General features: G+C 43.3%; 1 protein-coding gene across 1 annotated transcript; it reads right to left on the bottom strand.

The window, feature by feature from the left end:
- LOC122925663 (gastrokine-1-like) lies at window positions 1–25,529 on the bottom strand. The gene is made up of 6 exons (XM_044277013.1): window positions 25,470–25,529; window positions 19,256–19,297; window positions 18,882–19,019; window positions 2,886–2,984; window positions 842–971; window positions 1–91 (listed from the first exon to the last, which is right to left on the bottom strand). The coding sequence occupies exons 1-6, from the start codon at window positions 25,527–25,529 to the stop codon at window positions 21–23; spliced, it is 540 nt and encodes a 179-aa protein (XP_044132948.1). The 3' UTR covers window positions 1–20.
- Between the last annotated feature and the right edge of the window lie 1,532 nt (window positions 25,530–27,061).

Below are 27,061 nucleotides of genomic sequence, written 5' to 3'. Positions count from 1 at the left end.
CGTAGAGGTGCCGTACTGGATTAAAAACAGAAACTGATGCCTAAAATTACGACGATGCTTTTGGGGTCACAATATTCATAATACTCCTCCACTAATGAAGAGAAGAAAGATAATAAGGAGAACAGTTTAATATTACAGTACATTTCATCGTTTTCCTTTTTACTTTTAACATTCTGTATAGTCTTGAAATGATGTTTCTTTATGTGATTCTATACTTTCTAGTAGGTATAGAAGCCCATACACACAGGATCTTACAAGGAAAATTACAATAATATCACACTATCACATTCTCTTGCTCTTCATACAAGTGGAGGATTTGCAAACTACACTATTACAATGAATTCCTGTGTCCCATAAACCAGCAGAGCACCCCCAGCAATGTGACCGGAAGTGGCCTTGAAAGTAGACTTGTAAATGTGCATTGAATTACATCATGCGCTCAATATTGGCCTTCCAGCTGTCCGATGGGTTGAAATAGAACAGACAGTTGGTTATAATGTCTGGATGTACTGTGCATAAAAAAAATCCAAGCTTTTAATATTTCATGGAAAAGTTCAGACACAGGGATTTACATAAAGGGTGGAGAGGATGTAGACATGCTAAAGCCAAACGTGTTGGAGGTTTATCTACGTCTTCAGGATGTACTTTGCATCCTACCACTGGTCCTCCATATCTCATCATTAATTCATTATTGATTGGATGTAATATAAGGATGACTACTAGAAACTGAGCCCATCTAAGGGTTCTCTAAATGCATCCACCTGGAAACTGCAGTAAGTTCCTGCCATACATTTAGAAGCTAGTCGGTGTTAACATTAGGGATTAAGGCCTCTGACCTCACCTTGGTTTGCATCAGCAGTGTAGGATGGGATTCCATGACACAGGGCTTCAACATGGGCACCATAAATGCCAATGTTAGCAATGGGAACGTTATTAATGTTAAACTTGAAGAGCTGTGTTGTGGTCTTGACCTAAACATGGAAAAAAAAATGTAATGTACACATGTAATGTTAGAACAAATTAAAGGGATCGCCCAATCCCCAAGCTAAAATCAATGAAGGCCCGGAATGTGTTTAAAATAAACAAAAGAAACCCAATCACCTCTTCAATGGCCACCATTTCAACGTTGGAGTTCCCATCCCCAGTCTCCTGTGGACGTCCTGCCTGTGGTCATGTACAGCGCTAGAGCCATTCACTGGCCTCAGCAGTGGCTTGTCCCCAAGTGGCACACGACTGCAGAGGCTCAGTGGTACATTCCTTTATTGCCAATGTCACGTACACTTCTCTGTACATTCTCAACACAAAGTAATACTACTTGGAAAAAAGTATTCAAAGAAGATCTGTCACTTCTCCTTACATGTCTGTTTTATTGATTTATTGAAAATGTGCATTCATATAGTCCAACAATAACAAGTGTGTACTTACCATAAAGGCAGCACATGTGTGAATGGGGTGTTGTTTTTTTTGTCGGACAATTAGTATTTTCTGTATGTACCATTTAGAGATACATATAAATTAGTTTAAGAGAAAATTGTTGTTTAATGCAGAATTATGACTTTTTTTTTTTGCTCCTTTGTTTTACCTTAACTCTTAACTGCATTAAAAGTACTGTTTGTTGGAAGTGCCAAATTTGTGGGGTTATGTAATTATGCTTTTTATTAAATATAAATATATATATATTTTTTTATTTTATTTAAACCTATATATGCCATATTTTACATATCAACACTTATGAAAGTGGTGCACAGCACTTATTGAATTTAGCCCAGGCTAAATTAACGCATTCTGACTTATTTTCACCTGCCACAGCTACGGCAGGTCAGAAGTGGAGAGCAGATGAGACAATTTTTTTTTGATAATCCGCTATCATAAATAAGGTCAAAAACCACAGAAACGTCCACAAACAGGTGGATTTCTGAAGCTGACTTAGCAGGAGCAAAAAAATACTTTGGCTTATTGCATACAATTGATAAAATTTTCTTACAAGTAAAATTAAAGGAAATTCAGCATTTACTCCAAAATAGTCAGTTTGATAAAACAGGGCCTAATTTTAGGCGTACATCTGTTGCTATTCCACAAATTATAGAGCGTGTCCTACTCTGGTCTGAATTGCAATGAAAATAGTTATTTCTATTGATGGGAAAGGGAAGATGGTTTGTGGATGGAAATACTGACATGTCGTGTGTGTGAGGCCTAAGTCAAAAAGCACTTGCTGGTGACAGAACCTACGGTGGGACGTTGCGCCGCTGCTGTACCAATGTTAGCAAAGAAAGGACTGAAAATGTACTGAAGCCATGAAAATAGGGGGGCACCAGTACATCCCATCCTGGGTGGTTAGAAGTATGGTGTCAAGAACCTGAAAATGCCCAATTTGTATCTTCGCTCTGCTTCCCTTCCCCATTATCTGTGTACTCCACCCACCAAAATTGAAGCATTGGATAGAAAGTTACACAGTCATTGATACATGAATTGCCATTGATCATAAACCCAATGGGGGAAATTTATCACGCCTTACACTGCAGGATTCTGTCTTCAAAAAGTCACAAAATAGGGCTTTTTGCATTTTTAAACCACCAGTTTTGCAAAGTAGGTGGGGAAGTGGATGTTGATAGCTATGTAAATGAGTTTCACTCCAGATTTATCACTGGGACTCCAAAGCCACACCAGTAGGGGGTTAGTGCAGAAAACTAGAGTAGCATTTCTAGACACAAGTGTCAGGTTTAAAGATGAGCCAGATTTAACAAACAGTGCTTGATAAATTGGGTGCAAAATACTCCAAGGCAGACTCAAGTAAAACTGACTTCAAGTATCCCACCCTCTCATGATAAATTGCCCCTAATATTTCTAGTCTCAATAATATAACAGCAAATGATTGAACTCCTTACGGGATTCTGTTTAAGGACTTCCAGGCTGGGGAAAACAGTCTTATCGATCTTTGTCACCACGCACATCTTCTTTCCATACAGTCGTGTTGCAAATACTCCCTTTATTAGAAAAAGATTGAAACAGATTACAAATCCAGTCATTGCATTACTATCGTACATGTTTTAAATAGTCTAAGGCTATGCCCAGATGTAGCAGTTTTTTTTTTTTTTTTTTTATATTGATGGGTGGGAAATCCTCAGCAAAGTAGATGAGATTTTAACATATCTCATCCACACCCTGTGAAAAACTTAACAGCACTGCAGATTTTAAAATAAATTCTTTGTACAGAATTTTACTGCAGATTTTACCCTTTTAATGTTGCAGGGTGAAATCTGAAGCACCAAGATCTGCAATAAAAAATCCAAATATAGTGTGGATTTGCAAATTTCTCTATGTTTTTTTCGCAGTAGGTGTGGACAAACCCTAATTGAGAGGAATTAAATATAAATGAGTGCTACATACAGTTGCATGAAAACGTATGTGAACCCTTTTTTTAATGATATGGATTTCTGCACAAATTGGTCATAAAATGTGATCTGATCTTCATCACAACAATAGACAATCACAGTCTGCTTAAACTAATAACACACAAAGAATTAAATGTTACCATGTTTTTATTGAACATACCATGTAAACATTCACAGTGCAGGTGGAAAAAGTATGTGAACCCCTAGACTAATGACATCTCAAAAAGCTAATTGGAGTGAGGTGTCAGCCAACTGGAATCCAATCAATGAGATGATATTGGAGGTGTTGGTTACAGCTGCCCTATAAAAAACACACACCAGTTCTGGGTTTGCTTTTCACAAGAAGCCTTGCCTGATGTGAATGATGCCTCGCACAAAAGAGCTCTCAGAAGACCTACGATTAAGAATTGTTGACTTGCATAAAGCTGGAAAGGGTTATAAAAGTATCTCCAAAAGCCTTGCTGTTCATCAGTCCACGGTAAGACAAATTGTCTATAAATGGAGAAAGTTCAGCAATGCTGCTACTCTCCCTAGGAGTGGCCGTCCTGTAAAGATGACTGCAAGAGCACAGCGTAGACTGCTCAATGAGGTGAAGAAGAATCCTAGAGTGTCAGCTAAAGACTTACAAAAGTCTCTGGCATATGCTAACATCCCTGTTAGCGAATCTACGATAAAAAACACTAAACAAGAATGGATTTCATGGGAGGATACCAGGAAGCCACTGCTGTCCAAAAAAAACATTGCTGCACGTTTACAGTTTGCACAAGAGCACCTGGATGTTCCACAGCAGTACTGGCAAAATATTCTGTGGACAGATGAAACCAAAGTTGAGTTGTTTGGAAGAAACACACAACACTATGTGTGGAGAAAAAGAGGCACAGCACACCAACATCAAAACCTCAACCCAACTGTGAAGTATGGTGGTGGGGGCATCATGGTTTGGGGCTGCTTTGCTACGTCAGGTCTTGGATGGATTGCTATCATCGAAGCAAAAATGAATTCCCAAGTTTATTAAGACATTTCTTTATCAAGACATTTTGCAGGAGAACTTAAAGCCATCCTCCACCAGCTGAAGCTCAACAGAAGATGGGTGTTGCAACAGGACAACGACCCAAAGCATAGAAGTAAATCAACAACAGAATGGCTTAAACAGAAGAAAATATGCCTTCTGGAGTGGCCCAGTCAGAGTCCTGACCTCAACCCGATTGAAATGCTGTGGCATGACCTCAAGAAAGCGATTCACACCAGACATCCCAAGAATATTGCTTAACTGACAGTTCTGTAAAGAGGAATGGTCAAGAATTACTCCTGACCGTTGTGCACGTCTGATCTGCCACTACAGGAAACGTTTGGTTGAAGTTATTGCTGCCAAAGGAGGTTCAACCAGTTATTAAATCCAAGGGTTCACATACTTTTTCTTGTAACTGTAGGCAGCAGCATTTCAACACAAGAATTTCATACTCCAGTCTTATAGCTTATGCACACTACTGTATATTTTTTCCGCATCCGATTTGCATTTACTTGGATGGGGACCAAAAGATGTGGATACCACAATGTATGTCTCAGAAAAGCAAGGCAATGGTAGTTTTGCAGGTTCTGGTATAAATTATAATATAACTGCCGGCTGCAGGAGGTCTCACACCTCCCAGTAAGCACTGTTCCTCCCAGTAAGCACTGTCCGCCACCACTGCTTGTGCATAAATATGCAAAGGACTGGCACATGGCCTTTGATATCCCCATCCCCTACCACCACTAATTCGACAATTCTGTGCTTGCTTTCAGTGAAATGAATTATTCTTGTTTCCATTCACATGAACCTAATATTTTTTATCATCCAGTCCATACAACTCAAACTAAAACTTAATCATAATAATCTCAATAAACCATAATACTTAAAGGGCATCTGTCAGCAGATTTGTCCCTATGAAGCTGGCTGACCTGTTACATGTGCACTTGGCAGCTGAAGACATCTGTGTTCCTCCCTTGTTCATATATGTCCACATTGCTGAGAAAAATGATGTTTGGATATATGCTAATTAGCCTCTAGGAGCAACGGGGCGTTACCATTACACCTAGAGGCTCTGCTCTCTCTACAACTGGCTCAATGTGCCATTGCCTGGCCCTGTCAATCAAAACATCATTTTTCTCAGCAATGCAGGCATATATGACTATGGGACTAGGGATGAGCGAACTCGAACTGTATAGTTCGGGTTCGTACCGAATTTTGGGGTGTCCGTGACACGGACCCGAACCCGGACATTTTCGTAAAAGTCCGGGTTCGGGTTCGGTGTTCGTCGCTTTCTTCGCGCTTTTGTGACGCTTTCTTGGCGCTTTTTGAAAGGCTGCAAAGCAGCCAATCAACAAGCGTCATACTACTTGCCCCAAGAGGCCATCACAGCCATGCCTACTATTGGCATGGCTGTGATTGGCCAGAGCACCATGTGACCCAGCCTCTATTTAAGCTGGAGTCACATAGCGCCGCCCGTCACTCTGCTCTGATTAGCGTAGGGAGAGGTTGCGGCTGCGACAGTAGGGCGAGATTAGGCAGATTAACTCCTCCAAAGGACTTGATTAACTGATCGATCTGCAGCTGTGGATCATTGAGCTGCTGATCCTCAATTGCTCACTGTTTTTAGGCTGCACAGACCGTTTGTCAGTCTCATTTTTCTGGGGTGATCGGCGGCCATTTTGTGTCTTGTGGTGCGCCAGCACAAGCTGCGACCAAGTGCATTTAACCCTCAATGGTGTGGTTGTTTTTTGGCTAAAGCCTACATCAGGGTGAAGCTGTGACACCAAGTGCATTTAACCAGCAATAGTCTGTTCATTTTTTGGCCATATACAAAATCAGGGGCAAGCTGCGCCTGTCACCAAGTGCATTTAACCCTCAATGGTGTGGTTGTTTTTTGGCTAAAGCCTACATCAGGGTGAAGCTGTCACAACAAGTGCATTTAACCAGCAATAGTCTGTTCATTTTTTGGCCATATACAAAATCAGGGGCAAGCTGCGCCTGTCACCAAGTGCATTTAACCCTCAATGGTGTGGTTGTTTTTTGGCTAAAGCCTACATCAGGGTGAAGCTGTCACACCAAGTGCATTTAACCAGCAATAGTCTGTTCATTTTTTGGCCATATACAAAATCAGGGGCAAGCTGCGCCTGTCACCAAGTGCATTTAACCCTCAATGGTGTGGTTGTTTTTTGGCTAAAGCCTACATCAGGGTGAAGCTGTCACACCAAGTGCATTTAACCAGCAATAGTCTGTTCATTTTTTGGCCATATCCCAGTCTAATTCTGTCACTAAATCCATACCGGTCACCCAGCGCCTAAATACTAGGCCTCAAATTTATATCCAGCTAAATCTGTCCCTAGTGCTGTAGCTGGGCGAGTTATTTAGTGTCCGTTCAAGCACATTTCTTGTTCTGGGTTGAAATACAATTCCCAATTTAGCAATTTCATAATTTAGTGGTTCCTGCTATATCAGAGCTCTTTGAAATCTATCCCAAAAAGGGTATATAATATTGAAGGTGCACATAGGGTCATTCAGAGTAACTTCACACACACCCGCTACTGTGTATTTCCAAGTCTAATTCTGTCACTAAATCCATACCGGTGACCCAGCGCCTAAATACTAGGCCTCAAATTTAATTCCCTCTAAATCTCTCGTTACCCACCGCTGTACTGTTGTTGCTGGGCAAGATATTTAGTGTCCGTCAAAGCACATTTTTTGTTCTGGGTTGAAGTACAATTCCCAATTTAGCAATTTCATAATTTAGTGGTTTCTGCTATATCAGAGCTATTTGAAATCTATCCCAAAAAGGGTATATAATATTGAAGGTGCACATAGGGTCATTCAGAATAACTTCACACACACCCGCTACTGTGTATTTCCAAGTCTAATTCTGTCACTAAACCCATACCTGTCACCCAGCGCCTAAATACTAGGCCTCAAATTTAAATCCCTCTAAATCTCTCGTTACCGTTGTCCTGTTGTAGCTGGGAAAGTTATTTAGTGCCCGTCAAAGCACATTTTTTGTTCTGGGTTGAAGTACAATTCCCAATTTAGCAATTTCATAATTTAGTGGTTCCTGCTATATCAGAGCTATTTGAAATCTATCCCAAAAAGGGTATATAATATTGAAGGTGCACATAGGGTCATTCAGAATAACTTCACACACACCCGCTACTGTGTATTTCCAAGTCTAATTCTGTCACTAAATCCATACCGGTGACCCAGCGCCTAAATACTAGGCCTCAAATTTAATTCCCTCTAAATCTCTCGTTACCCACCGGTGTACTGTTGTTGCTGGGCAAGATATTTAGTGTCCGTCAAAGCACATTTTTTGTTCTGGGTTGAAGTACAATTCCCAATTTAGCAATTTCATAATTTAGTGGTTTCTGCTATATCAGAGCTATTTGAAATCTATCCCAAAAAGGGTATATAATATTGAAGGTGCACATAGGGTCATTCAGAATAACTTCACACACACCCGCTACTGTGTATTTCCAAGTCTAATTCTGTCACTAAACCCATACCTGTCACCCAGCGCCTAAATACTAGGCCTCAAATTTAAATCCCTCTAAATCTCTCGTTACCGTTGTCCTGTTGTAGCTGGGAAAGTTATTTAGTGCCCGTCAAAGCACATTTTTTGTTCTGGGTTGAAGTACAATTCCCAATTTAGCAATTTCATAATTTAGTGGTTCCTGCTATATCAGAGCTATTTGAAATCTATCCCAAAAAGGGTATATAATATTGAAGGTGCACATAGGGTCATTCAGAATAACTTCACACACACCCGCTACTGTGTATTTCCAAGTCTAATTCTGTCACTAAATCCATACCGGTGACCCAGCGCCTAAATACTAGGCCTCAAATTTAATTCCCTCTAAATCTCTCGTTACCCACCGCTGTACTGTTGTTGCTGGGCAAGATATTTAGTGTCCGTCAAAGCACATTTTTTGTTCTGGGTTGAAGTACAATTCCCAATTTAGCAATTTCATAATTTAGTGGTTTCTGCTATATCAGAGCTATTTGAAATCTATCCCTAAAAGGGTATATAATATTGAAGGTGCACATAGGGTCATTCAGAATAACTTCACACACACCCGCTACTGTGTATTTCCAAGTCTAATTCTGTCACTAAACCCATACCTGTCACCCAGCGCCTAAATACTAGGCCTCAAATTTATATCCAGCTAAATCTGTCCCTAGTGCTGTAGCTGGGCGAGTTATTTAGTGTCCGTTCAAGCACATTTCTTGTTCTGGGTTGAAATACAATTCCCAATTTAGCAATTTCATAATTTAGTGGTTCCTGCTATATCAGAGCTCTTTGAAATCTATCCCAAAAAGGGTATATAATATTGAAGGTGCACATAGGGTCATTCAGAGTAACTTCACACACACCCGCTACTGTGTATTTCCAAGTCTAATTCTGTCACTAAATCCATACCGGTGACCCAGCGCCTAAATACTAGGCCTCAAATTTAATTCCCTCTAAATCTCTCGTTACCCACCGCTGTACTGTTGTTGCTGGGCAAGATATTTAGTGTCCGTCAAAGCACATTTTTGTTCTGGGTTGAAGTACAATTCCCAATTTAGCAATTTCATAATTTAGTGGTTTCTGCTATATCAGAGCTATTTGAAATCTATCCCAAAAAGGGTATATAATATTGAAGGTGCACATAGGGTCATTCAGAATAACTTCACACACACCCGCTACTGTGTATTTCCAAGTCTAATTCTGTCACTAAACCCATACCTGTCACCCAGCGCCTAAATACTAGGCCTCAAATTTAAATCCCTCTAAATCTCTCGTTACCGTTGTCCTGTTGTAGCTGGGAAAGTTATTTAGTGCCCGTCAAAGCACATTTTTTGTTCTGGGTTGAAGTACAATTCCCAATTTAGCAATTTCATAATTTAGTGGTTCCTGCTATATCAGAGCTATTTGAAATCTATCCCAAAAAGGGTATATAATATTGAAGGTGCACATAGGGTCATTCAGAATAACTTCACACACACCCGCTACTGTGTATTTCCAAGTCTAATTCTGTCACTAAATCCATACCGGTGACCCAGCGCCTAAATACTAGGCCTCAAATTTAATTCCCTCTAAATCTCTCGTTACCCACCGGTGTACTGTTGTTGCTGGGCAAGATATTTAGTGTCCGTCAAAGCACATTTTTTGTTCTGGGTTGAAGTACAATTCCCAATTTAGCAATTTCATAATTTAGTGGTTTCTGCTATATCAGAGCTATTTGAAATCTATCCCTAAAAGGGTATATAATATTGAAGGTGCACATAGGGTCATTCAGAATAACTTCACACACACCCGCTACTGTGTATTTCCAAGTCTAATTCTGTCACTAAACCCATACCTGTCACCCAGCGCCTAAATACTAGGCCTCAAATTTAAATCCCTCTAAATCTCTCGTTACCGTTGTCCTGTTGTAGCTGGGAAAGTTATTTAGTGCCCGTCAAAGCACATTTTTTGTTCTGGGTTGAAGTACAATTCCCAATTTAGCAATTTCATAATTTAGTGGTTCCTGCTATATCAGAGCTATTTGAAATCTATCCCAAAAAGGGTATATAATATTGAAGGTGCACATTGGGTCATTCAGAATAACTTCACACACACGCTTCTGTGCATTTCCAAGTCTAATTCTGTCACTAAATCCATACCGGTGACCCAGCGCCTAAATACTAGGCCTCAAATTTAATTCCCTCTAAATCTCTCGTTACCCACCGCTGTACTGTTGTTGCTGGGCAAGATATTTAGTGTCCGTCAAAGCACATTTTTTGTTCTGGGTTGAAGTACAATTCCCAATTTAGCAATTTCATAATTTAGTGGTTTCTGCTATATCAGAGCTATTTGAAATCTATCCCTAAAAGGGTATATAATATTGAAGGTGCACATAGGGTCATTCAGAATAACTTCACACACACCCGCTACTGTGTATTTCCAAGTCTAATTCTGTCACTAAATCCATACCGGTGACCCAGCGCCTAAATACTAGGCCTCAAATTTAATTCCCTCTAAATCTCTCGTTACCCACCGTTGTACTGTTGTTGCTGGGCAAGATATTTAGTGTCCGTCAAAGCACATTTTTTGTTCTGGGTTGAAGTACAATTCCCAATTTAGCAATTTCATAATTTAGTGGTTCCTGCTATATCAGAGCTATTTGAAATCTATCCCAAAAAGGGTATATAATATTGAAGGTGCACATTGGGTCATTCAGAATAACTTCACACACACGCTTCTGTGCATTTCCAAGTCTAATTCTGTCACTAAATCCATACCGGTGACCCAGCGCCTAAATACTAGGCCTCAAATTTAATTCCCTCTAAATCTCTCGTTACCCACCGCTGTACTGTTGTTGCTGGGCAAGATATTTAGTGTCCGTCAAAGCACATTTTTTGTTCTGGGTTGAAGTACAATTCCCAATTTAGCAATTTCATAATTTAGTGGTTTCTGCTATATCAGAGCTATTTGAAATCTATCCCTAAAAGGGTATATAATATTGAAGGTGCACATAGGGTCATTCAGAATAACTTCACACACACCCGCTACTGTGTATTTCCAAGTCTAATTCTGTCACTAAATCCATACCGGTGACCCAGCGCCTAAATACTAGGCCTCAAATTTAATTCCCTCTAAATCTCTCGTTACCCACCGTTGTACTGTTGTTGCTGGGCAAGATATTTAGTGTCCGTCAAAGCACATTTTTTGTTCTGGGTTGAAGTACAATTCCCAATTTAGCAATTTCATAATTTAGTGGTTTCTGCTATATCAGAGCTATTTGAAATCTATCCCTAAAAGGGTATATAATATTCAAGGTGCACATTGGGTCATTCAGAATAACTTCACACACACACGCTTCTGTGCATTTCCAAGTCTAATTCTGTCACTAAATCCATACCGGTCACCCAGCGCCTAAATACTAGGCCTCAAATTTATATCCCGCTGAATTTGAATACAATACATTGGGCCAAATAATATATTTGTTGTTGTGGTGAACCATAACAATGAGAAAAACATCTAGTAAGGGACGCGGACGTGGACATGGTCGTGGTGGTGTTAGTGGACCCTCTGGTGCTGGGAGAGGACGTGGCCGTTCTGCCACATCCACACGTCCTAGTGTACCAACTACTTCAGGTCCCAGTAGCCGCCAGAATTTACAGCGATATATGGTGGGGCCCAATGCCGTTCTAAGGATGGTAAGGCCTGAGCAGGTACAGGCATTAGTCAATTGGGTGGCCGACAGTGGATCCAGCACGTTCACATTATCTCCCACCCAGTCTTCTGCAGAAAGCGCACAGATGGCGCCTGAAAACCAACCCCATCAGTCTGTCACATCACCCCCATGCATACCAGGGAAACTGTCTCAGCCTCAAGTTATGCAGCAGTCTCTTATGCTGTTTGAAGACTCCGCTGGCAGGGTTTCCCAAGGGCATCCACCTAGCCCTTCCCCAGCGGTGAAAGACATAGAATGCACTGACGCACAACCACTTATGTTTCCTGATGATGAGGACATGGGAATACCACCTCAGCATGTCTCTGATGATGACGAAACACAGGTGCCAACTGCTGCGTCTTTCTGCAGTGTGCAGACTGAACAGGAGGTCAGGGATCAAGACTGGGTGGAAGACGATGCAGGGGACGATGAGGTCCTAGACCCCACATGGAATGAAGGTCGTGCCACTGACTTTCACAGTTCGGAGGAAGAGGCAGTGGTGAGACCGAGCCAACAGCGTAGCAAAAGAGGGAGCAGTGGGCAAAAGCAGAACACCCGCCGCCAAGAGACTCCGCCTGCTACTGACCGCCGCCATCTGGGACCGAGCACCCCAAAGGCAGCTTCAAGGAGTTCCCTGGCATGGCACTTCTTCAAACAATGTGCTGACGACAAGACCCGAGTGGTTTGCACGCTGTGCCATCAGAGCCTGAAGCGAGGCATTAACGTTCTGAACCTGAGCACAACCTGCATGACCAGGCACCTGCATGCAAAGCATGAACTGCAGTGGAGTAAACACCTTAAAACCAAGGAAGTCACTCAGGCTCCCCCTGCTACCTCTTCTGCTGCTGCCGCCTCGGCCTATTCTGCTGCTGCCGCCTCGGCCTCTTCCTCCGCCTCTGGAGGAACGTTGGCACCTGCCGCCCAGCAAACAGGGGATGTACCACCAACACCACCACCACCACCTCCGTCACCAAGCGTCTCAACCATGTCACACGCCAGCGTTCAGCTCTCCATCTCACAAACATTTGATAGAAAGCGTAAATTCCCACCTAGCCACCCTCGATCCCTGGCCCTGAATGCCAGCATTTCTAAACTACTGGCCTATGAAATGCTGTCATTTAGGCTGGTGGACACAGACAGCTTCAAACAGCTCATGTCGCTTGCTGTCCCACAGTATGTTGTTCCCAGCCGGCACTACTTCTCCAAGAGAGCCGTGCCTTCCCTGCACAACCAAGTATCCGATAAAATCAAGTGTGCACTGCGCAACGCCATCTGTAGCAAGGTCCACCTAACCACAGATACGTGGACCAGTAAGCACGGCCAGGGACGCTATATCTCCCTAACTGCACACTGGGTAAATGTAGTGGCAGCTGGGCCCCAGGCGGAGAGCTGTTTGGCGCACGTCCTTCCGCCGCCAAGGATCGCAGGGCAACATTCTTTGCCTCCTGTTGCCACCTCCTCCTTCTCGGCTTCCTCCTCCTCTTCTTCCACCTGCTCATCCAGTCAGCCACACACCTTCACCACCAACTTCAGCACAGCCCGGGGTAAACGTCAGCAGGCCATTCTGAAACTCATATGTTTGGGGGACAGGCCCCACACCGCACAGGAGTTGTGGCGGGGTATAGAACAACAGACCGACGAGTGGTTGCTGCCGGTGAGCCTCAAGCCCGGCCTGGTGGTGTGTGATAATGGGCGAAATCTCGTTGCAGCTCTGGGACTAGCCAATTTGACGCACATCCCTTGCTTGGCGCATGTGCTGAATTTGGTGGTGCAGAAGTTCATTCACAACTACCCCGACATGTCAGAGCTGCTGCATAAAGTGCGGGCCGTCTGTTCGCGCTTCCGGCGTTCACATCCTGCTGCTGCTCGCCTGTCTGCGCTACAGCGTAACTTCGGCCTTCCCGCTCACCGCCTCATATGCGACGTGCCCACCAGGTGGAACTCCACCTTGCACATGCTGGACAGACTGTGCGAGCAGCAGCAGGCCATAGTGGAGTTTCAGCTGCAGCACGCACGGGTCAGTCGCACTACAGAACAGCACCACTTCACCACCAATGACTGGGCCTCCATGCGAGACCTGTGTGCCCTGTTGCGCTGTTTCGAGTACTCCACCAACATGGCCAGTGGCGATGACACCGTTATCAGCGTTACAATACCACTTCTATGTCTCCTTGAGAAAACACTTAGGGCGATGATGGAACAGGAGGTGGCCCAGGAGGAGGAGGAGGAGGATGAGGAAGAGGGGTCATTTTTAGCACTTTCAGGCCAGTCTCTTCGAAGTGACTCAGAGGGAGGTTTTTTGCAACAGCAGAGGCCAGGTACAAATGTGGCCAGCCAGGGCCCACTACTGGAGGACGAGGAGGACGAGGATGAGGAGGAGGTGGAGGAGGATGAGGATGAAGCATGGTCACAGCGGGGTGGCACCCAACGCAGCTCGGGTCCATCACTGGTGCGTGGCTGGGGGGAAAGGCAGGACGATGACGATACGCCTCCCACAGAGGACAGCTTGTCCTTACCCCTGGGCAGCCTGGCACACATGAGCGACTACATGCTGCAGTGCCTGCGCAACGACAGCAGAGTTGCCCACATTTTAACCTGTGCGGACTACTGGGTTGCCACCCTGCTGGATCCACGCTACAAAGACAATGTGCCCACCTTACTTCCTGCACTGGAGCGTGATAGGAAGATGCGCGAGTACAAGCGCACGTTGGTAGACGCGCTACTGAGAGCATTCCCAAATGTCACAGGGGAACAAGTGGAAGCCCAAGGCCAAGGCAGAGGAGGAGCAAGAGGTCGCCAAGGCAGCTGTGTCACGGCCAGCTCCTCTGAGGGCAGGGTTAGCATGGCAGAGATGTGGAAAACTTTTGTCAACACGCCACAGCTAACTGCACCACCACCTGATACGCAACGTGTTAGCAGGAGGCAACATTTTACTAACATGGTGGAACAGTACGTGTGCACACCCCTCCACGTACTGACTGATGGTTCGGCCCCATTCAACTTCTGGGTCTCTAAATTGTCCACGTGGCCAGAGCTAGCCTTTTATGCCTTGGAGGTGCTGGCCTGCCCGGCAGCCAGCGTTTTGTCTGAACGTGTATTCAGCACGGCAGGGGGCGTCATTACAGACAAACGCAGCCGCCTGTCTACAGCCAATGTGGACAAGCTGACGTTCATAAAAATGAACCAGGCATGGATCCCACAGGACCTGTCCGTCCCTTGTCCAGATTAGACATTAACTACCTCCCCATAACCATATATTATTGGACTCCAGGGCACTTCCTCATTCAATCCTATTTTTATTTTCATTTTACCATTATATTGCGATGCTACCCAAAGTTGAATGAACCTCTCCTCTGCCTGTGTGCTAGGCCTAAATATATGCCAATGGACTGTTGCAGTGGTGGCTGACATGAAGCCTGATTCTCTGCTATGACATGCAGACTAATTCTCTGCTGACATGAAGCCAGATTGTCTGTTACGGGACCTCTCTCCTCTGCCTGGGTGCTGGGCCTAAATTTATGACAATGGACTGTTGCAGTGGTGGCTGACGTGAAGCCTGATTCTCTGCTATGACATGCAGACTGATTCTCTGCTGTCATGAAGCCAGATTGTCTGTTACGGGACCTTTCTCCTCTACCTGGGTTCTGGGCCTAAATTTATGAAAATTGACTCTTACAGTGGTGGGTGACGTGAAGCCTGATTCTCTGCTATGATATGAAGACTGATTCTCTGCTGACATGAAGCCAGATTGTCTGTTACGGGACCTTTCTCCTCTGCCTGGGTTCTGGGCCTAAATTTATGAAAATTGACTCTTACAGTGGTGGGTGACGTGAAGCCTGATTCTCTGCTATGATATGAAGACTGATTCTCTGCTGACATGAAGCCAGATTGTCTGTTACGGGACCTTTCTCCTCTGCCTGGGTTCTGGGCCTAAATTTATGAAAATTGACTCTTACAGTGGTGGGTGACGTGAAGCCTGATTCTCTGCTATGATATGAAGACTGATTCTCTGCTGACATGAAGCCAGATTGTCTGTTACGGGACCTTTCTCCTCTGCCTGGGTTCTGGGCCTAAATTTATGAAAATTGACTCTTACAGTGGTGGGTGACGTGAAGCCTGATTCTCTGCTATGATATGAAGACTGATTCTCTGCTGACATGAAGCCAGATTGTCTGTTACGGGACCTTTCTCCTCTGCCTGGGTTCTGGGCCTAAATTTATGAAAATTGACTCTTACAGTGGTGGGTGACGTGAAGCCTGATTCTCTGCTATGATATGAAGACTGATTCTCTGCTGACATGAAGCCAGATTGTCTGTTACGGGACCTTTCTCCTCTGCCTGGGTTCTGGGCCTAAATTTATGAAAATTGACTCTTACAGTGGTGGGTGACGTGAAGCCTGATTCTCTGCTATGATATGAAGACTGATTCTCTGCTGACATGAAGCCAGATTGTCTGTTACGGGACCTTTCTCCTCTGCCTGGGTTCTGGGCCTAAATTTATGAAAATTGACTCTTACAGTGGTGGGTGACGTGAAGCCTGATTCTCTGCTATGATATGAAGACTGATTCTCTGCTGACATGAAGCCAGATTGTCTGTTACGGGACCTTTCTCCTCTGCCTGGGTTCTGGGCCTAAATTTATGAAAATTGACTCTTACAGTGGTGGGTGACGTGAAGCCTGATTCTCTGCTATGATATGAAGACTGATTCTCTGCTGACATGAAGCCAGATTGTCTGTTACGGGACCTCTCTCCTCTGCCTGGGTGCTGGGCCTAAATATATGCCAATGGACTGTTGCAGTGGTGGCTGACGTGAAGCCTCATTCTCTGCTATGACATGCAGACTAATTCTCTGCTGACATGAAGACAGATTCTCTGTTACGGGACCTCTCTCCTCTGCCTGGGTGCCGGGGCCTAAATATCTGAGAATGGACTGTTCCAGTGGTGGCTGACGTGAAGCCTCATTCTCTGCTATGACATGCAGACTAATTCTCTGCTGACATGAAGACAGATTCTCTGTTACGGGACCTCCCTCCTCTGCCTGGGTGCTGGGCCTAAATATATGCCAATGGACTGTTGCAGTGGTGGCTGACGTGAAGCCTCATTCTCTGCTATGACATGCAGACTAATTCTCTGCTGACATGAAGACAGATTCTCTGTTACGGGACCTCCCTCCTCTGCCTGGGTGCTGGGCCTAAATATATGCCAATGGACTGTTGCAGTGGTGGCTGACGTGAAGCCTCATTCTCTGCTATGACATGCAGACTGATTCTCTGCTGACATGAAGCCAGATTCTCTGTTACGGGACCTCTCTCCTCTGCCTGTGTGTGTGCTGGGCCTAAATATATGCCAATGGACTGTTGCAGTGGTGGCTGACGTGAAGCCTCATTCTCTGCTATGACATGCAGACTGATTCTCTGCTGACATGAAGCCAGATTCTCTGTTACGGGACCTCTCTCCTCTGCCTGTGTGTGTGCTGGGCCTAAATATATGCCAATGGACTGTTGCAGTGGTGGCTGACGTGAAGCCTCATTCTCTGCTATGACATGCAGACTAATTCTCTGCTGACATGAAGACAGATTCTCTGTTACGGGACCTCCCTCCTCTGCCTGGGTGCTGGGCCTAAATATATGCCAATGGACTGTTGCAGTGGTGGCTGACGTGAAGCCTCATTCTCTGCTATGACATGCAGACTGATTCTCTGCTGACATGAAGCCAGATTCTCTGTTACGGGACCTCTCTCCTCTGCCTGTGTGTGTGCTGGGCCTAAATATATGCCAATGGACTGTTGCAGTGGTGGCTGACGTGAAGCCTCATTCTCTGCTATGACATGCAGACTGATTCTCTGCTGACATGAAGCCAGATTCTCTGTTACGGGACCTCTCTCCTCTGCCTGTGTGTGTGCTGGGCCTAAATATATGCCAATGGACTGTTGCAGTGGTGGCTGACGTGAAGCCTCATTCTCTGCTATGACATGCAGACTAATTCTCTGCTGACATGAAGACAGATTCTCTGTTACGGGACCTCCCTCCTCTGCCTGGGTGCTGGGCCTAAATATATGCCAATGGACTGTTGCAGTGGTGGCTGACGTGAAGCCTCATTCTCTGCTATGACATGCAGACTAATTCTCTGCTGACATGAAGACAGATTCTCTGTTACGGGACCTCTCTCCTCTGCCTGGGTGCCGGGGCCTAAATATCTGAGAATGGACTGTTCCAGTGGTGGGTGACGGGAAGCCAGATTCTCTGCTATGGAACCTCTCTCCAATTGATTTTGGTTAATTTTTATTTATTTAATTTTTATTTTAATTCATTTCCCTATCCACATTTGTTTGCAGGGGATTTACCTACATGTTGCTGCCTTTTGCAGCCCTCTAGCTCTTTCCTGGGCTGTTTTACAGCCTTTTTAGTGCCGAAAAGTTCGGGTCCCCATTGACTTCAATGGGGTTCGGGTTCGGGACGAAGTTCGGATCGGGTTCGGATCCCGAACCCGAACATTTCCGGGATGTTCGGCCGAACTTCTCGAACCCGAACATCCAGGTGTTCGCTCAACTCTATATGGGACCAACACAGATGCCTTCAGCTGCCACAATGATTTTTTATTATATGCAAATGAGCCTCTAGGTGCAACGGGGGAATTTCCATTACTTCTAGAGGTTCTGCTCTTTCTGCAACTGCCGCACCCTCTCCACTTTGATTGACAGGGCCAGGCAATGGCACATTGTGGCAGTTGCAGAAAGAGCTGATTCTCTAGGTGTAACTGTGATACATCTGTTGCTCCTAGAGGCTCATTTGCATGTATCCAAATATCATTTTTCTCAGAAATGCGGGCACATATGAACATGGGACCAACACAGATGCCTTCAGCTGCCAAGGGCACATGTAACAGGTCAGCCAGTGTCATAGGGACAAATCTGCTGACACATGCCCTTTAAAATGTATCTTATATGTAAGACTTCTCTTGTGCTTCCTCTCTCCTGGGGAACTTCCTCCCTCATTCTCCAATCCTCTCACTGAAAACTCCTCTCTATTGACAAGCATGTTACCTGGCTCCTGTTGTCCAGCACTGTCTCCATCTGAGATGACCAGAGCTGCACATTCTATTTGTGACTTCATTTATCTTTTCCCTATTGCTTATGAAATATAAATTGGTGTGGACAAGGCTCCTACTAAACGTATCTTGTATGGCACTATGTATACAATAATAAATTGTCCTTATTATACTGTATGAAGAAAGTAAAGTTGCCCGGGTCAGACAGGTACTTACTTTCCCGTAGTCACAGATGGAGTCCCAGGAGTCCCAGCCATTTAGATTATGAATGTTGGCCACTTGGTCCTGGTTGTTGATATTCACCGTCTGATGCACATTGCCTCCATCGTTACCTTGATTATTAACATTGATGTTCTATAGGAGAATGTTGGAAAGTTACTCACAATCTTCTATAATATCAAAGCAGAACAAGAATAGTGTGACAATCAGAGCCTACCAAGGGATAGCTGGTAAGTACACATCAGCTCAAAGTTAACACAACTGTTCTCCATAGGAAATAAAAAGAACCAAGAAATTCTAGAACAAAACCGGAGCCACATTCCATGTATAAATACATGACTAACAGATATGAAGAATTTAAGGATTCTTACATCAGTAGCAATCAGAGATCCAAGGAGAGCAGCGAAAATCACCTGAAAGAGAGAAATATGCACAGTATTCATTTAATTTTATTACCTTCTAATATCTAGTGTATACTTAACCACTTAAGGACTAGAGCTCTTCAGTTGTTAATGACCTGACACTTTTTTTAGTGATTTTATTTGTATAAAGACCTTAATGTATTTTATTTGTTTTGCTAGCAAAATAATTTTTGTGCATTTTTTTTTTGTGATCTCTGAGACCCACACCTATCTCTAGAATAAAGCTCCTAAAGAGAATGAGAGTAGTACATTGTGCATGTGGGGGGCGCCGTCCATTTATTTCTATGCAAGTGCAGAAAATAGCCTAGCGCCAGCTCGACTATTTATGGCATTTCCATGGAAGTGAATGGAGTGGTGGCCATGTTTGTGCAGTGCGCTCTTCATTCGTTTCTATGGAACTTCTGAAAATAGACAAGCACCACTCAGCAAGTTTTGGCACTCCTATAGAAATAAATGATAGGCAGCTGCACTCCATTTATTTATTTGGGAGCTCCATTCTGGAGATCAGTGCTTGTCCCAGAGGTGGGTCCCTCATCTATGTGACACTGGTGACATATCCTAGTGAAATGTCGTCAATGTTCCAGATGAGACAACCCCTTTGATACCATTTAACAGAATTGTATTCTTTTTTTAGTTTTATTAAGAGAAATGCTTACTAAAAGTACCAAAAAAAGTTGATACATTTATGGTTGCTTATTCCTTAAATTTGCGAATTCACACTAAAGTAGAACGGCTTGCAAATTTTGTTTTGACTGTTTTGATATATGGTATGTATATTCTCAGATAAACAGGGTGTCATGTTCTAGCAAGGGACCTACCGACCGCTTGAACATCTCAGGCAAACACACTAAGGCCTCATGCACACGACCGTTGTGTGCATCCGTGTCCGTTGTTCCATTTTCCGTGATTTTCTGCGGACCCATTGACTTACAATGGGTCCGTTGAAAACTCGGAAAATGCACCGTTTGTCATCCGCGTCCGTGATCCGTGTTTCCTGTCCGTCAAAAAAATATGACTTGTCCTATTTTTTGGACGGACAACTGTTCGCGGACCCATTCAAGTCAATGGGTCCGTGAAAAAACATGGAGGCACACAAGATTGTCATCCGCGTCCGTGATCCGTGTCAGTTTTTTTCCTATCATTTTCAAGGCAAACTTGACTTAGATTTTATTTTCACTTTTCTGGTCTGGTGATCCTCCAAAAATCAAGGAAGACACACGGAAGAAAAAGCGGATCACGGAACAATGGAACCGCGTTTTGTGGACCGTGAAAAAATACTGTCGTGTGCATGAGGCCTAAAGCAAGCAGAGACAAAGACAAGACAGTGAGCAAAACTGAATACTTTAATAACAAGATACAGACATGGTAGAAACCTGGATCAGCACGTAAGGGACCAGTGACAGAAAATACCACTCGACTAAGTGTACGTAAGGGACCAGTGACAGAAAATACCACTGGACCAAGTGCACTGGTTTTTCTTGGGGCCAAACCCAGAGGGCAGAGACTCAGTGAGCCCAGTTCTTCACAGAACCCCAGATGGTAGGGATGAACTTAGCAAGGGGTTCACTGGTTGCATCTCCAGGATGGTCCTGATGCACTTGGCTACTTACCTACAGAGACTGATGGTGCAAGCACCTGCAGTCCACACAAACAAGGACTGGAACCCAGGCACACATACTGGAACCAGAATAAACCACACAAGACAGAGTACAGACAAGACAAACGGCAACCAGCACACAAGCACCTGCCTGGACCCCATGCGGAACGGATGCATGGTGGTCTCAGGCAGAGCTGTCCAAACAGACAGACAAGCAGATGCCTGGACGCCATGCAGAATGACACATGGCAGTCACAGACAGAGCTGCACAGACAAGCAGATGTCTGGATCCCATGGGGAACATGGCAGTCACAGACCAGACACAGAAGCAGACAAGGTGACCTCGATGTCTTACTAAGTGGCCACACAGACAGGGCAGGTGGAATAACCCCAGTTCAGGTGCAAAGCTCCTGCACCCAGCAAGGCTGGAGACAGACTTAACCCCAGGCCCACAGCTAACAGGATAATATAGCACCTTGTGACCACACCAAGACCAAGACATTAACCCCACACAAACTAGGAAACAGGGAGGGGAAAGCAAGGAAGAGACAGAGCACACACAGGTTGCCGTTACTACATGTTTCCCCTGGCAACCAGCCAACACGAATCCACCATAACCAGTACGCCAAAGCATAAACGTGAACAAGAAGGCAACCTGTGTCACAGTGTGGCTTTTTGAAATGTATTTGCATTTAATTTATTTCTTTTTAGCTAAGTTTCTATACACTACAGTGAAAGTGCTTTTTAAATGACTACAAGTAGAAATCCTAGGAATATTAGCCAAAAACATGTGTAAACTGCTTCCATTTTCACTATACAAACAAGCTATCTGGATCACACATAAACTTTGATAACCTTTACGTGACCTCCTACGTCAATGGCGCCATCATTGCAACTCTATGACTTACCTGCAAGTTTTATGTTAATATAATCTCCATTATAACCCGCTCGGGTTACATGCAGCAGATTTGTTGCATATAGTTCTGCAACTGCAAATCGTTCCTATTAATCTGAAAGGTGTTATTTTGGTGGGTAGGACAAGGCCCGGTGCCCTAATAATGTAACTTGTATCAGCCAATATAGCAACAGTTTCCATGTGTCAATACATACCAAGGTTTTCATTTTGGTTTTCTCTCCAGGAAGAGAAGCTTAGAATGAAGTCAAAAGTACAGACCCATCGCTTGGTCTCCATTATATACAGAGGAGAGGACAAACAAACCAAATTCCAGTTTTTTCTTTGGAATGTGTCCACCTTGTGTAGAATAGATACCATCTAACTTTTATCTTATTAAACATAGATAAGAAATGCCCAGGCAAAATCTGATATGGGTTCCATTGTTTTGGTAATACAAGGTATGGTGTGTAGCCAAATCAAAGATTGGTTAAACAAGATATGGTCTGTAGCCAAATTAAAGTAGGTAACAACTTTGAAGCAGTATGGTCTGTAGCTAAATCTAAAGTTGTCAAACATAAGAGTGATTTCTCTGAAGGACCACTGTGAGGTCTCTAAGGAACTTTGTTATGAACCTTGGACCATCCCATTATGTTGGAATATAAATGCAACATTTTTTTGGAGGGGGAGGGGGATTTTGCCATCGATGTCCTATCCTCAGCATAGGCCATCCATATCATTCGGAGTGCCAATCAGGTGTTCTGCATTGGCTCTATTGGCAATAGTACACATAGCAGTCTGTTTAGTGGACCGAGCTGGTAACTGCTGCTCCCATTGAAGTGAATAGGAACAGTACTGCCTCAACGCATTCTGTCCACCATACGTTGAATGGAGCTGTGTAGTTCTGGTGATGATTTCCGTCACCTGAGCTGCTCTGAAACAGCTGATCGGTGGGGGTGCTGGTTGTCATACCTCCGCCAATCAGTTATATCCTGATAGGACATCATCAACATTAAAACCCCGGAAAACAGACCTTCCAGGAAGCTGCATGCCAATAAAAAGCATAACTGCCACAATATAATTATTGCCACATTATAATTTTGTATTGCAATATAAGAATGTAACTATTACTTCTTAAGTGAGACAATGCAAATAGTTGCAGTGAAAAATGAAATAAAAAACTGTGTAAAATCTAATCTAGAAAGCTGAATAAGTGTAATAGGTACATATCCTTAACTAAAAAAATGCAGCACTGGGAAAACTCCCAACGAAATTTCAGCAATCTATTCTAAGTGCCTTGTACTGAGTCAGTTGACTTGAGAAGTGACGGAAAATGTGTTTTTTTGCCTGATATTCTAGCTACAACTTGTTCAGACTGGACAAGGCTTCTATCTTTATAGGAACAATGAAGAGTATGACAGATCATTTTGTGACAAGTCCCTGTGGCTTAGATCTCATGCATGTGGCTGAATTATGGCTTGGTAAAAGGGTAACCATGGGAAAGCATAGTGCCTTTATTGAACCTCCATGAGAAGTGGTGCAACTAACTTCATAGCAACTATAGTGATCATTAAAGAGCCTAGTTTGAGGTCTGCATTTCCTACTTATGTGGCTTATCGAGCATATGGAGTTTCTCGTTGTTGGTTGACTTACTTGCAACTCTTCCATGTGATGTCTTATATTGACCAGGACTCTTGTAGCTCTATTTCCTCTTTAAAAAGGGTTTCTGGGAGTTTTATACTGATGACCTATCATGTAGATAGGTCATCAGTATCTGAACAGTGTGGATCTGACACCCGGGACATCATCATCACCTGTTTGAGAAGGCTCCAGTGCTCATCTTCTCTCAGATCACCAACCACAGTGCCATACATTGTATAGCAGTTGTGCTTGGTATCTGAGCTCAGCCCCATTGACTTCAACTGATAGAAGGCCATTGCGCTACTGTACGTGCTGGTGTATTCTCAAACAACTGATTGGCGGAGTTCCCGTGTCTCGGACCCTCACTGATCAGATACTGAGGACCTATCCAGAGGATAGGTCCTCAGTATAAAGGTCCTGGAAAACCCCTTTAAATGTTGGTCTGATCAATAAATCAGCATTAATATACCATATCACTACACCGATCAGCTGTAACATTGAAACTACTGATCGGAGGAGTGAGTAGCATTGATTATCCCACAATAATGGCACCTGTCAAGAGGTGAGATGTATGAGGCAGATAATCTAAGCAAGGGTCAAATCTAATTGTAAATTGACTGGCTCAATGCATCTGCTAAACTGCAGGTCTTGTGTGGTATATAGTGGTTACTTTCTCGCAAAAGTATTGTAAGTAGAGATGAGCAAATTTCATGTTATAAAATTTGTTTACACTTCGTTTGGTGGTAAAAGCAGAATTGCGTTATGGATTCCATTACCACGGACCATAACGCAATTCTATGTTGGAATGCATAACGGAATGCCTTTAGAGACATTCCGTTATTCATTCCGTTATAATCGAAGTCTATGGGCTTCATAACGGTTCCGTCCCATTTCCGTTATGCAGGAGAGAATTTCACTGCATAATGGAAATGGGGCGGATCCGTTTTGCAGCCCATAAACTTCTTCATTGCATTTGGAAGAGCTTTCAGGCAGCCTTCCATACTTCTGAGACAGACTGGCTACACCCCACAGTTGGACACTGTAGTATATTGGAAGTGGGAATGTATTGTAATAGATAATTTGCACCACTTGGCCGAAGTGGGAACTTTGCCTGGATTAACTGGAGAGAATTCATTTTATGGCCTATACCCCTAGATACAGCCTTGGGAAAACTGTGTGTGTAACCTGGAAAGACTGAATTTAGTTTTGCAAGTGCTTGTGTGTATCATCTGCCCAAGTTGTCTCAGTGGACTCGTTACCCCCCAAAAAACACCTAATCCTTTCCTGCATCGCCAGCCTGCACTGCCTCATTGCCCCTTTCACCAGTTCTTTAAGGGAACCTTGCCTTGCACTCCAAAACCTGATTGTTCTTTATGGGTTCAGATGTAGTTTTTATCAGTGCCATTTTTGGGGTACATGAGATTTATCGATTATTTAATTAAAATGCATTTATTTTTATTTTTGCTGTTATTTTTGTGTTTGTTATGTTGTTCACCATGTGGTTTGAATAGCATGTTAACTTTATTATATAGCTTGTGATAAGCGGTGAGTGAATTTTTTGAAATTTGATTCAATATGGCTGAATCGATTGGGCGATTTGATTTAGTTCTGAAATTTGACCCATATCAAAAGTGTTCCAATTGCCCTGAAAAGTTGTGGATGACATTCTGGGGTCTCCAAGGACTGTCTGAAACTCATTGCAAGCTCATTAATGCCAAGCCAACATTAGTAATAGTAAAATGACAATGACGTACCGTATATATGGCTATGGCGATGATTCTTTAAAGACACATTCATTGTAGGATTTTTTTTTATAAATGGTCCAAAAATTTTCACTTTTCGGCAGCAAATGTATATGCACACACCCCCTTACGCCATTTTGAAAAGTTTGCCAAAATTGAATCATCAAAAATTCAGATTTGGAAAATTAGAGTCAGTGATGTGTGTGTTTTACCACTTTTATGCAATAGAACAATAAAAAAAAATCTACATTTTTAATAAACTTTATAAGCATTTATTTAATTTTGTTTTACCTTCACCAGAGACTTGCAATCATTTTGATAGCTGATATAATCCTTTGGTATACTCAGCATGACAAGGCACTATAGACTTATATCTGAAGAAAATTCACAGCACGCTTAGATGTCATGAGATTTGTTATATCTTGTATATGGGCAATATTGTTAATGTGGTTCCTGGGTTAGATCTAGATGTTTCAACCACATAAGACATTTCTCTGCGGCATATTGTGCCGCCTATGTGGTTCAATGCAGGTGCATCAGTAGTATAAACTTAACAGGCTATTCCACATACTGTACAGCCATGACATGACTGGAGCCCTTTGTTAGCCCCAGTGGCATCTAGTGGGTTAAGTAGTCTGGATCAGTATTATCTTTGATCCCGGTCTTTACAGTTGGAGCCTGGCTGTAAGTCAATGCTTGCACTTATGGTGCCCCAGTGATCACATGACATAACTGTTCATTGTATAGGCTTAAACCAATCAATCCATGACATACAGTTACATCATTGTGGCTTAACAGGGTAAAGGGGTTGTTTTCCCACTTTGCAGCATCATTTCAGTTAGGAACCATAAGATAATAAACTGACCACAGTATCTGGGATCCTTTACATACTTGAGTCATCTGTGTCAGCAGCAAGCATTTCATTCCTCTGGAACGCCACCACAGGCCATATGGAGCATTACATGTCTACTATTTAAAGGGGTTGGCCACTATATCTTACTAGCTGCACATGTGCTAGGAACAGGACACACATGCAACTAGAAATAAACATTATTAAACCATTATTAAACTAGCAGCACAATGAAGAATTCATGTTTACGTGCAGGTCCACTCAGCTGCTTGCTAGAGCTGCACTCCGAAAATGGCTGCTAATGGAGGCCTCCTCTAATTATTTAGACTGGCAATGAACAGGGTAACTGGCGCATTCACAGTCTGTGTTCCCTGTGTAAATGAATGGAGGCCACTGATGGACGGAGTGGTCATTTTTTGAGCTCTGTGTCAGCATGCAGGTCAGTAGAATTATTCATATTGAACTATGTGACCTCAGCATATGCAGCTAGTGCTATGTAGTGGCCAACCCCTTTAAATCAATAGGCTGTCTGTGTAATTCATACGCGCGAGATCCTACATGTTGAGAGATGATTTGTGGGACTACTTTTAGCTGTGAATAAGGGAACTCCTCTTCTACGTAAGAATGCCCTAATAAGGATTTGATGTTTTCAATTTTTTAAGTCATTTTATAGCACGATTTACAGTAATGGTAAAAAAAAAATCTAATATCATAGTTCATAGCGTGACCTTCATTATATAGTTTAGATACTTGCTGGTGAACAGTTTACTGGCCACCCTCTGAAAGCTGGATATCTGTGTTCTCTAAGAATCAACAATTACAAGTGATCCACAAGGGATTCTACACATCACTTTGGGGATACCTTAGTTAAAGTGTTTCTCTGCTATTTGTATTTTGATGGCCTATCCTTTTGTAGGGGCCTGACTTAATTAGTAAAGTAAATTGAAGCAGCACATCTGTAACCAGCTTGTTCCACTAAATAAAGGATGGAACTGGGTAGTTCCAACACCAACTTCTGGCACTAGAGCTACTT

Source organism: Bufo gargarizans, chromosome 2 (assembly GCF_014858855.1).
Source record: "Bufo gargarizans isolate SCDJY-AF-19 chromosome 2, ASM1485885v1, whole genome shotgun sequence".
Taxonomy (NCBI): Eukaryota; Metazoa; Chordata; class Amphibia; order Anura; family Bufonidae; genus Bufo; species Bufo gargarizans.
The sequence above is the reverse complement of the archived record's forward strand: the minus strand, read 5'-3'. Positions and strand labels throughout refer to the sequence as shown.